Below are 12,388 nucleotides of genomic sequence, written 5' to 3' on the forward strand. Positions count from 1 at the left end.
AGCCACACAGTGAGCAGCTGCACCCGTTGCACATTGAAATGCAGCAGTCCATGTAAAGTGCACATAGCCGTTCCAAATCACTTCGTGCTGCACTGCAACAATGGCTGCATGAAACCACTAAACCAGTCAAACCTAACTTATGCATGCGGCCTATACCAAGCCCTTGGCAAGCTACATATAGCCCGAGCATAGTTGTGATAGCATAAAATATTTACACTTTCTCAAGTTTCTAACACCATAGCGGTTACTCCTGCATGTCGGAACTTATACAGGCGGCTAACGCATAAAGTTCGCATTTGTAAATCACGGCGTACATACGGCACTGCCCATGCCACACAGTTTTCAGTCACTCCCGTTTGCCGCGTTCATTAAAACGCGACACGAGATCTGGAATTTCTGATATTATTGCGATAGCAACTATATGGACACTCCAGGCGAATTATTGACGTCGGCGTCGCCGTGATGATCCGCATAAAGCGGCCAAGTCCGATAGCATCCCGACCGCACACCCCATGCTGTATGTGTGAGGGAAAGTTTTCCAGGGAGAACTGAGAAGGATGGTGGGCGGCGTCTTCTCACGCTCGCCAGGTGGGGCAGGAGAGGGGGGGATGAGAGCGGGGAGATGTGCGCGCGCTAGGAGGGGGGTGGGGGAGGAGGCAGGTTAGCGTGCATTTCCTCTCGTACTCCGGCTGCGGCCAAGCTAGTGCGGCCGCGCGCGCCCTAGCTTGGAGATAATCTGCGGTGGGTTCGAAGGTTAGGCCGGCCCGAGACAGACGATTGCTTCGCATGCGCGGCGTTCTGGCGCGCCTGGTTCGCAGTGACGCGAAAGGCAGCACGAAGATGAATTCACTCGCCGCTGCTGTTGCTGCGCATCACGCCAGCGTTCTGACAGCGCCTGTACGCAGTCACCGAGTGAAATGTGCTCGCGTTTTCCTGAGCGCGCGCGACAACGTGCTTATTAATTTAGTTAGTAAGAAAATGTTTACTACAGTTTACGCGGCTGACAACACTGCTTAATTTACTTCGTACAGCTGTCTAATAATTAGCCATCACAGTCAATGCTTCGACTTTCGGGAGGAACTGCGACTTTTGCGAAAACGCAACCCGCATCTTCATTTCGTTGCGTTTCAAGATGACTGTCGTGACGCGTGTTAACGGGCAGCCACCGTCTGCGATACGACGTAGGGGTCATCCCTAAAATCTGCAGCGCATCAGAGACGAAAAACGAAGAACGAAGGAGGCAACGCGCATCAGCCACTCAGTTTCGACAACAAATTTTCGCCCGGCGAAAATAAAAGCAAGTAAAAGCACAACTGTAGACCCGCACACGTGCACCCCGCGTAGGTTGGCTAACTCTCAGGTACGTGCACGACAACTGTCCGCCTTCGCGAAACTTCCGTAACCTTGCTATAGACGAGGCAACCTAAAGTTTGCCCGCCCGGCACCAGCGCCGAATGCTCCCCTAGCGGACCGATGGAAGTGTCGAGGGTCGTCGCTGCGCTGGCGCGCGCCCGTGTTCTGTACGGCGGGAGCGCTCGTGCGCGTGGTTTTTGCGATGCCGAGTGCGACCTCATCAGCCAGGAAAGGTGGCACGCAATACTGATGTGTTGTTGATTGCCACAGCAGCCTCGAAGACACGAAAGGTCGTACGCCGCCCGTGAAGTTCTACAGATTTCCTGGGAAGTGGTACGAGAAGGACAGACGACAAGCATGGATAGCTGCAGTGCGCCGAGTCAAGTAAGCCTCATACTTTCGCATTCGCGTGTAATATCTTGAAAGCGGAATAGTCATATGCCTGTTTTTAGTGCACGGCCGTTTGTTTAGGCGTGTCGCGTTGTTGAATTGTGGTGGCATCCGCCGTTTGTTAGCGGTAAATGCATGCGTGTTGCGCCGCTAAGCTCTACGACGCGCGCTCGATTCCCAGCCACGGCGGCCGCATCTCGATAGGGGCAAAATGCAAGAACACCCTTGTTACCGTGTGCTTTGATTTTTGTGCACGTTGAAGAACCCCCCCGAGGTTAATATTATTCCTGAGACTCCCCATTACAGCGGGCCTCATAATGATTTCGTGGTTCTGGCACTTAGAACCCCCGAATTTATTTGATTGCACTGTGCCTTCACTCGCGATCGGCATGGACGAGCTCAAGATAATTATTTCCCTTTTCCAAACGCTGCCACTTAAATTACTAGTTGTGCAGGTAACGAAAGGGGCCGCGCGCTACTTTTGTGTGGTAGCAGACCGTATTCAATGCAAGCCGCGGTCGTCGCGTGCGTCGGGAAGCGGCAGATCGGAAAGCAGCAGCTCGAGACATGCGCGTTATTTTTGTTGTTTTCCCATGCTTTCTAAGTATCTAGGTGTGCAAGTATCATAACTTGTAGTGGTACCACTCTTGTAGAATAATATATGCACACAATCACAGGAACGTTACCTTTGCAAACATATTATTGGGAGTAATTTAATCCCCACAAAAAATAGGCACACATACTGTTTCATTTATATGCGGGCCGCATTTCGATGGGGGCGAAATGCGAAAACACCGGTGTGCTTAGATTTAGGTGCATGTTAAAGAACCCCAGGTGGTCGAAATTTCCGGAGTCCTCCACTACGGCGTGCCTCATAATCAGAAAGTGGTTTTGGCACGTAAAACCCCATAATTTAATTTTAATTTAAATTATAGGCGATGCAGATGGAAGTGGCGCCAAACAGACCAATGGCAATCACAACAGTCTTCTCAGCAGTCAGCACCACCGGGACATGTGCTTTCGTACTGCAGCGACGCAGCTCTTGAGCAGCAGCAAGACACGTGTGAAACAGACTCCAGAACATGCCTTTGTAAAGTGACGGAACCGTCAAGAAGCAGCCCAATGGATCTGCAGTCATCGAGTAGTATGACAACAGAAGTTCCTGCTGCCAGTGTGACTTATGTTGCAATTGAAATAAAAGTGGCTAAATTTCTGAACATGGTGCGTACCTCTAACTCGACGTCATATACGACCTTGTCGGACACCTGTGACACGCACTTGGCTTTCACTCTCACATCACCGTCCACAATTTGTTCAACGCCGTACACGTTCGGAAGCAGACGCTCCCCTATCGTGAGGTTGCCGCCACGAAAAAAAAGCTGTCGGCGTCGGCAACCTTCTTGAAACCGCACGGCAATCTTTGCATCGCTGTTGCACAAGCAGGCGATCTGCCGCCGTCGAAAACGGAGCGCCGTGAGAACGAGCAGCGAAGAAAAGCGCGAACGGCACAATGCAAACAAAGCGGAGACTACGCCACGACGCGACCGCGCTGCTTGGCGTTTCCACATTGGGGGAGGCGCAGCAGCGCCGCCTGGCCATGGTTTTCTCGTCTATTCCGCAGGTCTGCAACAAGCCGAATTTAGGTTCTGCGCCATGCGTAGTGCCGACAACCCTATCCTAGGTGTACACTAAGCAATACCTTAAGCGTCCACGATATACACGATACATTATATATATATATATATATATATATATATATATATATATATATCCACGAATCTTACCGCATTCGGCCTTGTCGGCATTCCGCTGAAGTAGCACGTTGTGGGCGTTAGACTTCATGACCTGGTACCAGTCGACGCTGTCGGCGAAGCACAGGTCCTTGTTCTCCAGGATGGCGATGCTGCCCGAGCGGATCTTCTTCAGGCTCCGCAAGTTGAGCGACTTCAGCGAACTCTTCACGATGTACAAGGCGGCGAAATACCTGCAGCACGCGCGCGAGACATCGGACGTTTATACGTCACGTCACCGCCGAAGAGGCACACTGCGCCGACGTTTAATCGCCCGCAGACAACACCCATGCAGTTTTATCACATTATTTGAGCGGAGAAACATGACAGACCAGGAAAACTTTCTGCCGCAGCTTCGGCCTGATAACTTCAGCCGAGCCTACATAATTTTTAGCTTCTGGGGCGGTACATTCGCGGACATTTTCGCAAGATTTCACGTGTATAGTGCCGGATGCATAGGCGTATGCGAGCGACAGCATACTTGACGCAAAGTCATGCAAGGTTGTTTTAGCAATGCCAGGAAAGCTGTCGGACGCTTACGCATCCAGTGCCAGTCACGCGAAATCTCGCAAATTTAAAGGTATCCCAGAAAGTGATCATTCGACCACACCACCCCCGATAACCCACTCCACAAGGTGGTCATAAAGTTCACTTCTATGTCCAAATAAAATTTAATGGCAGGGTCTATCTACAGTATGTAGGCAGAGGAAACCACGAACTATAGTATGTATAACAAACGAAAAAAAAACATAAAATAAGCAAACTGGCAAAGCGACATGTGAACCAGCAGCCTACTAAGACAGCCCCAGCAGCGACGTTATAAGTTCAAGCAACGATTCCAACACAAGAACACTATACAGGTGACCATTTTGCAGAGAAAGAGAGAGGCGAGCGGCACGAAAGGACCTCCTCTGCGCGCAGTTCGCGCAACTACAGACGAAACACGTGTACAGCTACAAAACGAAGAGCGCTCACAAGGCAAAGGAAAAACGATTGCTTTGACAAGCTGCGGCTATCGGGCACGTGGACAGACAGGCCAACGACACGCATGCAGCACTGCAAGTGGCCACCGCAGCGTTACCTGTCGTGCCCCTTGGACTCGTGCGTGAGGTGGGAAACTAAGTGACCGTGGATGCCGCTACAGAGAGGAGAAGGGAGAGGAGGCCAAACGACACCAGTCTCACCACCATGCGAACTCCAGGCAGGCCATGCGTACTTACTTTACAGTTATGATCGTACGTCGCCGATTAGCTGGCATTTCGAGAAAAGTACCCTGCGTTTATATCCCTATTTTACGAGCTGCATCGTAAAGCGAAAAATTACCGTCTTCGATGTCGAAGTAACAAGGGTTATAGCAACCTCGATATAAACAGATAATCTGCGGCACTTCTCTCGACTAATATCGACGGTAAATCGCTAAATAGGAATTGTCGAACATGCTAAGGAGACTGCTAGCACCATGCATGCTACATCATAGATTCTTTTAAGAGGTCCCCTAAATCTCAGCGTGACTTCTGCTATTAGTTATTTTTCCAAAGAGCAGTCTTTTTTGTCGTTAATACAGTTACGTGACTAATGGAAGCGCAAGTACGATCAACTTGGCCCGCAGGGCGCACAAAAGCCCAATCACCGAGGCTCACATATGAATGCAACGTTTTCTTTACCACGCAGTGCCGCGCTCGCGGCATGATATAAAATGAGCATTTTTTTTCTGCACTGTTCATAACAGTGAAAAACAAGAAACAATAAATCTTACTCTGTTAGTGTCCGACCGCCGATGACTTCTAGATTGCGAAAGTACGACAGCGACGTGAAGTTGGGATGCGAAGCCTGGATGTTGACGTAGCCAGTGACTTCCTTCAGCGTGCTGAACACTTCCAATTTGCTCGGGTCCATCTTGTCGTAGCGCGGACCGAACGAGAAACTGCGAGGAAAAGTTCGCGAGGGACCGTGATTTTTCCACCGAGTATGGCCAGACATCTCTCACAATACACCACACGCTCAGAGCCTTGTGAACGGCCACACTTGTACAAGGAAGAAAAAATAAATAAAGGAGAAAGAAAGAAGCACGTACTCGGCGTAAACTTCCTGAAAGCCGTTGAATGTCGAGTCCAAGATGGTAAGGGAACCTTCGATTATGGTGCAGCCGCGGAAGTCCTCGATGTTGATTGAGTTGACGACGCTCACCCCTTGGCAGTCTGCAAGAGGAAACGCGGGAAAGCCGCCAGTCACGCGCTGCGCTGTGCTCAGTGGGAAAGAGCTACGTACGACGGAGCTGTAGCATCGTACACACTACACGAAAGAAAGCATTACGTCATGGCCGCATGCCCGTTACCAGTCGCATACAACATAATCGCACAGCGACATCGCTACACATGAAAAAATTCGTCCGAAACAGCCATTTACAAAACTCGTCAGTCGTTCATTATAATGCTGAGCGCTGAAGGACGAGAAAATTGTGTAGCCGGGTAAAGAACTGCCCGTTCTTCCTGGTCTAGCAATGGCTACGGAGAAACTGTAGTTTCGTTTAAAATATAGGTAAGCATGCAAACAGAATATACTGGCGACCTCAGTGACAAGAGAAACGTATTCCTGGAAGGGCAGCTTTCTATCATCAAGGCAAAATATTTTTAAACTAAAGAACTTGGACTGGATGAGCAACTTCAATCAGAGGCCGTATTCTCCTCTAGTAGCCTTTGGCGAAAACTTTGCTGCGCTGTACTGCTTGAAGTTTGGAGCATTTCTTTCTTTTTTTTCTACCATACGATCTGTCCTTCGTGCCGAGGAGTAGGAAAGGCAAATTTGCTTTTAGCCTCACTCGCATACTATCCATCCTGTCATCGCACTAAACCAATCACTCATGTGAAAACGACACTGACGTCAGATTCTACTGGTATAGCTCACAATCGCCACCCGCGTCGAGAAAGTGACGTCCGCGAAGTGAACAACAGTGTAGCGCACACGATTAAAAACTCCTCATAAGTACTCCGCGTACTTTTTTTTTCTCTCTCTACAAGGACAGACGTCGCGCACTCTGGGCGGAGGACACTCACTCTTCGGGCAGGGTCCGTCGCAGGGCACGCACTCGCCCTGCTGGGCCTTCTTGTTGGGCGGGCAGTTGCGGACGCAGGCGCCGTTGTCGCGCAGCAGGTGCTCGGGGCAGTCCTTGACGCAGGTGGCGCCGTACGCGTACTTGCCGTCCGGGTTGTAGTCCCACGAGTAGGTGTTCGGGTTGTAGCGCATCATGGGCGGGCACTCCTGCTTGCACACGCCGTCGTCGTAGAAGTTCTGGCAGGCCAGGCAGTCGCTCTGCTTGGGCCCCACGCAGCCGCCGGCGCAGAACAGGTGGCAGCACTCCCGCGGCTCCGGCCCGAAGCAGCGGCCCTGGTGGCACTGCGGCGAGCAGTTCACCTTGGAGAACTTCTGGCAGTTGTGCGGCCCTTCGCCCCAGCAGTGGCCGCCGCGGCACGACGCGTCGCAGGGCGGGCAGCTGCGCTCGGGCTGCGTGAAGTTGTACACGTAGACCATGTGCGCCGGCGGGCCGGACAGGATCTCGTCCCACTGGATGTGGCGCACGTGGCACAGGTTGTAGTTGTTGAAGAAGCCCACGTTGCCGCGCAGGATGTCGCGCAGCGCCGGCAGCTCGAGGTTCTCCATCTTGGACAGCGTCACGATGAGCGCGAACTCCTCGTCGTGCACGTTCAGCTTGAAGAGGCTGCGGCCCCGGATGATCATCAGGCTCGGCAGCAGGATGCGCTGCACGTCCACGTGGGAGATGAGCACGTAGCCCGTCACCTCGCGGATGTCGCGCAGGAAGCTCAGGTCCAGGCTCTTGTTCTGCGGAGTAGACGTTGGGGGCGCCATGGTCAGCGCTTGTTACGCGAGCAACAGACCCGAGACGAAGGGGTTCTCTTCGCTCAGTGCTGCACAAGAATGCAAACAACCTTCCCGACATAGCTGGCCAGCAACAATGCATTAGTGGATAGTTGTATATCTGCTTCTGCTTACTGAAATGTACTTCATCCGTTAAACAGACACTTGTTTGAAGTGAAAGTAAAACTGGAGAGTTCTCACCTGTAGCCATGTCAACTCCAGGTTCCCGTCCACGTATGTACAATTTGTGTAGCGGTCCCTGAGGTTCTGGTAGTGATGCTCTCGGTTCGATGGAACCGACATTCGGCCATTTGTGCCGATGCAGACTGCGTAGCGAAAAGAGCAACGAGTGGTGTCAACCAATGCATTTAACGTAACATGCATTCAAAGTCAACAAGCGTCCGTCACACAAATGATCTAGAACGCATAGATACATAACATGAGACGTCTAACCCAGAGCAAAGAAATGCAAACTGCGTTATCATGCTTCCTTGTCACATCATTCAGATCAGTGTGCTGTGCTCGAAGAATGTCACTAGGTGTCTTATACACTCAACAAACAAAATAATTTCCACTCTGAAAAGCATGGCACTCAAACAACAAAGAAGAAGAGGTAACACAAAACAGCAAGTAAGCGTGCAAGTCGAATATGCGAAAACCTCCACAGTGCTACGGGCTGCAGCAACGTCTGCGAAGGAGAAGAAATACCACCACAATCAGTAATACGTACTTTTCCCTTTCTTGACATGGCCATTCTTTTTGGACTGACCGGCACCAGAAGACACCAGAAGTCCGAAACTGACTAGAAGAAAGACCACGACGAGCTGAGTCCTCACGGTCATGGCGACTCGACGTTGCCGACAGCCACCGTCCGCATCACCTTCGGCGAACAGCACTTTTCACACAACAGGAACTGTTTGACAACCTCTACTGGCTGCCGCGTAGTACGCTTTAAATTGCGTACAATAAAAACAGCCGCGAATCACTGCACGTTCGTACAACTGGAGAGTGGACGAGGGTCAGAGGCCAGGGCAATCTGGATGACCGTTTTTCTCGGAGCTTGAGTATAATCTGGCGATACCCGTAGCAGGCGCGTATGCTGAGTCACACCCTTGGCACGTTATCACTACCGTTGCTCCGCTTAGCCTGGGAGCGCCGAGTATTGGGATGCTGCGCGGCCACTCGTTGGTCCCGGCGGCGACGTCCTCCGGCTCCTGCGTCCTCCAGGAAGAAACAGCGTGGCACTACGACCTGGAGGGCCTCCGCGTCAGGAGGCCGAAGCAGGGAACCAGCTCGCTCGGTCGGCCGCTGAGCATAATCCTTCGCCGTCTCGCCATCATCTGCAATTCGGTCACGCGGTGCGCGGAGAACCACTGTTTACACGACGGCCGACACCTGAGAGAAGAGCCCCACCACCAACACCGTCGAGGACCGGACCGCGGGAGGGACTTCTCCGGCGTCTTACGTTACGCGTGTGCGTGTGCTGTACGCCCGAGTCGTACCGACTTGCGCGCGCGCGCTCGTGTACTTTGCACCCCCTCGCGAGAGCGCGCCGCGCCAATCCTACGGCTGCGAGCAAACCGCGAGCGGCCTATGGCTCAACGTGGTTGGTGTGCAGTCTGTTCGCCGGCACGAATTCCAGCCGACGCCCGGAAAGGTGCTGCGCGGCGCTCCGTGCGCTCGGGCCGTCAGCGTGATAAGGCGGCTTATCTAATCGCAGTCTTAGGTGAGCACGCACTCCTAGAAGGCGCCTTTCTTGAAGGAGGCTCAACAAGGCACTGCCAGCTGCGTCTGCACTGCGACCAGCAGCCCCTCTCGAGAAGGGACGCGCTGGCTCAAGGAAATACTCTTTAAGCCAGACGGGCGACCCAACCAGCACCGGTGAAAACAAGGCGCCTCGGTCGCCGTTATCGCCAGCGCGGCATCTTTCTTGCAAGAGCACTGGGAGCGCTGAGGAAGCGCGTTTATCGAAAAGCGTCGGCAGAAAAACTTCCTTAAAGCGATAATAACGACACTAAATATCGCAAAAACCGTGGCTGAATGGATATAACAGAGGCAAGACGACGACGTTCATCTAAGTACGATGATCCGGTTATACGCGAGTACACCATGAACACTTTAACTCGTATGTGCGAAGTTTTCACAAATGCACTCTCACAAACTCATGAGGTTTCGAGCATAGCGGCAACCGAGTAAACTAGAGCGGCATTTGACTAGCCCGTGCAGAATCCACATTTCCTAAGAACAATGTTTCGATCACCGCACTTGAAATGACCATCTATTAGTAACCGACACCCAACCCAGGCACAAGAACTCGTTTTCTAAACGTCGCAAACATAAGGACAAAACAGCCACGCCTCCGGATCCCCCATTGATCAGTGAAACCGTATGCATAGAGAATGGATTCGTATACTGACGTCAGGGAAGTCTCGCTTTCATAAGCAGAGCGCGCTAAAGACAACGTGACACGCCATTTGTTCGCTCGACCGTAAACAAGCTTTCCGCGGCTCTCCCTGCCACCCCCTTTCCCTCCTCTTCGCTCGCAACTTTTTTTCCAAGGAGGCCAACATATTTTTCCGCAAACACGTGACGCAAAATGTACTCGGAAAGTAAAGGGAAAGAAAACAAAAAAGTCGAGCGACTAACCTTGCATCACGGATAGTCGTCAAAAAAAGGAAAACGAAGCATCAAGGTGGCGTTCTCGGCAGAAGTATTCGCGGCGTGACCCGACCCGAAGTGGTGACCCTTGCGTCCCTTCGCAGATCGTATATCCCGACCTTCCTCACCGCCGACACACACACTCTCTCTCCCTCTCTCTCCTTCCAATCCGACGAGAGAGAAAGAGAGTTGAGCACGGCACCAGCGACGGTGCGAAACGTGACCTAAACACACCGGCGGCATCGGTCACGGTTGCTCCGTTTTGCTGTTCTTTTCGAAACACCCCTTTTGTTGGACGAGAGGCGGCGGGGAAAAAAAAAAAAAGAATCGCCGCCCCCACCACTCGTTCTCTCGAGCCGCTTTTATTTCATCTCCTTTCCTTTCATGACCCTGCGCGCTCCCTGCATATTCGAAGCATTGCCGTCGCCTACACTCTGCGTGGAATGCATGCGCCAACTCCAAGCCCTGTTTCCCCTTCGGTAATATATATTTTATTATTCTTTTACTCACCCAGAAAGGCGAGCACGTCCTACAGTGCAGGCAACAGCGCGCGTCGCATCGCGTTGCATTGCAGTCGCGTGATTCGAATAAGAGAGCGAGGGAGCACAGTTACCATCCGCTCGCTGTGCGTGTCGCCCTCTCGAACTGAGGCTTTCGATCAAACGCAGGAAAACGAACGTCGTGCGACGACGCTTGCCTCAGCTATACAGGCTGGCGTTCCGTGTTTACAGGGCAGCTTTCCGGAGAAACGGCCCCACGGGGCCCGCGGGCGGAGAATGCGGTGTCCTGTGTGCGTGCGCTAGATGCGCCAACGACGAATCGCAACGTGGCGAGGTTCGCCGACCTGTCCGAAATCTCAGGCACGTATAACAGGCTCGCGCGAAGATCCGGTACTTTTCCATACGGGCCGTGGGATTTGGTTCGCCGGTAAACTTTAATATTATCAAGCGACCTTACGGTCCGCTTTAACGCTTTCTACGAAAGCGTCGTGTATATCTGCGTGGACTGACAACGGCTAGATAGAACACACGGTGTACCAAAGAGAAAAGCTAAGCGAAATCGTAAAGATGGTGAATCACGTCGTCTTCGTGAAAAGTTGTACATCGCTCTGTGTTCAAGAAAGAGTGTAAGAGAAAGAAGTTAATCTGGATTGCACCCAGTGTGCTACCTTACAATAGGGGAAGGGTAATCTGAGAAGAGAACACGACTGCAGTGTGCGAACGCTCGCGCACACGTGAGAGTTCACCGCGCAGTGAAACAAGTGCGCCAACAGCAGCGAACAACATATGCACAAATGTGAGAAAAATGGATGGTGATTTGACCCGCGCAGCTGCAATCTGTATGAACCACATTTTCCGAACAACGCTGTTGTTATTAGCTGCACCGAATGCATAACAGAGCCGAACAATATTGCCATACAAAATACACATTCTGCAAATAGGTTTCGAGACCAGCTCAGTATACATTTCCTCCTAGATTGACGGTGCGAAGTTCCCGAACCCCAATACGAGTTCATCGCATAATTAGCATCAACGTTGCCTTTTATTTTGCAAGACTTGTTTCGAGGTAGCGCGAAAGCATAGACAGAACAACCGGACAAAGCGCCGACTTTGCTGAACTGGCGGAATTTATTGAAGCAAATAGTTTTTGCATAAATATCGCGCTAACGGTACTACTCGCAAAATGAATGAATTCCGGGGTTTTAAGTGCCAGAACTACGATATGATTATGAGGCACGCCGTAGAGGGAGGGAGGAGGGGGGGACTCCGGATTAATTCTGACCACCTGGGGTTTTTAAACGTGCACCCAATGCACCCGGTACACGAGCGTTCTTGCAAGATCGGTATACGGCCGTCGAGGCAGGGATCGAACCTGCGACCTCGAACTCAACAGCGTAACGCCATAGCCACGCAAAAAAAAAAGAAAAGACGCACTCTGGAGGGGCTATCAAACATCCAAAAGCGCGCTATCACCGTACAAAACGGCAACCGATGGCTGTCTCAATCATGAATCAGCGCCGACCTTCCAAGCTTGCTTGCAGTTCTCCTTCGTACGAGACTCTCTTAACGCGACAAAACCATCCGTATTTTTTGGAACTGCGAAACGGAATAAATGGTTGGCAGAGCACCGCTGCACGTGAAGAATCTTGTGACCAAAGCCCGGACGGCAGCGAAAAGACTTAGCACACCACATGACCTTGGTTGTAAGAATTATGTATGACGCAGAGCTATAGGTACAAACAATGACCCCTCTCGTTTTACGAGGAACGTGAAACGGAAAACCGAGGCTCCGTAAACATTTACAACGTCAGCGTTCTTACATTT

General features: G+C 51.7%; 1 protein-coding gene and 1 long non-coding RNA gene across 7 annotated transcripts in view; one reads left to right on the forward strand and one right to left on the reverse strand.

Annotated features, from left to right (window-relative positions):
• Egfr (epidermal growth factor receptor) overlaps window positions 1-12,388 on the reverse strand; it is a 226,427-nt gene that overhangs the window by 24,827 nt on the left and 189,212 nt on the right. For 2 of the 6 annotated variants that reach the window (XM_075680695.1, XM_075680690.1), the window contains exons 2-7: window positions 7,608-7,732; window positions 6,587-7,370; window positions 5,608-5,731; window positions 5,290-5,457; window positions 4,615-4,671; window positions 3,528-3,727 (exon numbers count right to left, since the gene is read on the reverse strand). In XM_075680695.1, the coding sequence (XP_075536810.1) occupies window positions 3,528-3,727; window positions 4,615-4,671; window positions 5,290-5,457; window positions 5,608-5,731; window positions 6,587-7,370; window positions 7,608-7,732 (1,458 nt within the window). Of the gene's footprint in view, window positions 1-3,527; window positions 3,728-4,614; window positions 4,672-5,289; window positions 5,458-5,607; window positions 5,732-6,586; window positions 7,371-7,607; window positions 7,733-8,136; window positions 9,032-12,388 lie in introns of those variants that run through there. The other 4 variants (XM_075680691.1, XM_075680692.1, XM_075680694.1 and 1 more) reach the window with 4 other exon arrangements.
• LOC142571949 (uncharacterized) lies at window positions 1,490-2,960 on the forward strand. The gene is made up of 2 exons (XR_012825983.1): window positions 1,490-1,737; window positions 2,679-2,960. It is a non-coding gene; the product is annotated as an uncharacterized LOC142571949 (long non-coding RNA).

This window comes from Dermacentor variabilis, chromosome 2, assembly GCF_050947875.1.
Source record: "Dermacentor variabilis isolate Ectoservices chromosome 2, ASM5094787v1, whole genome shotgun sequence".
Classification (NCBI taxonomy): Eukaryota; Metazoa; Arthropoda; class Arachnida; order Ixodida; family Ixodidae; genus Dermacentor; species Dermacentor variabilis.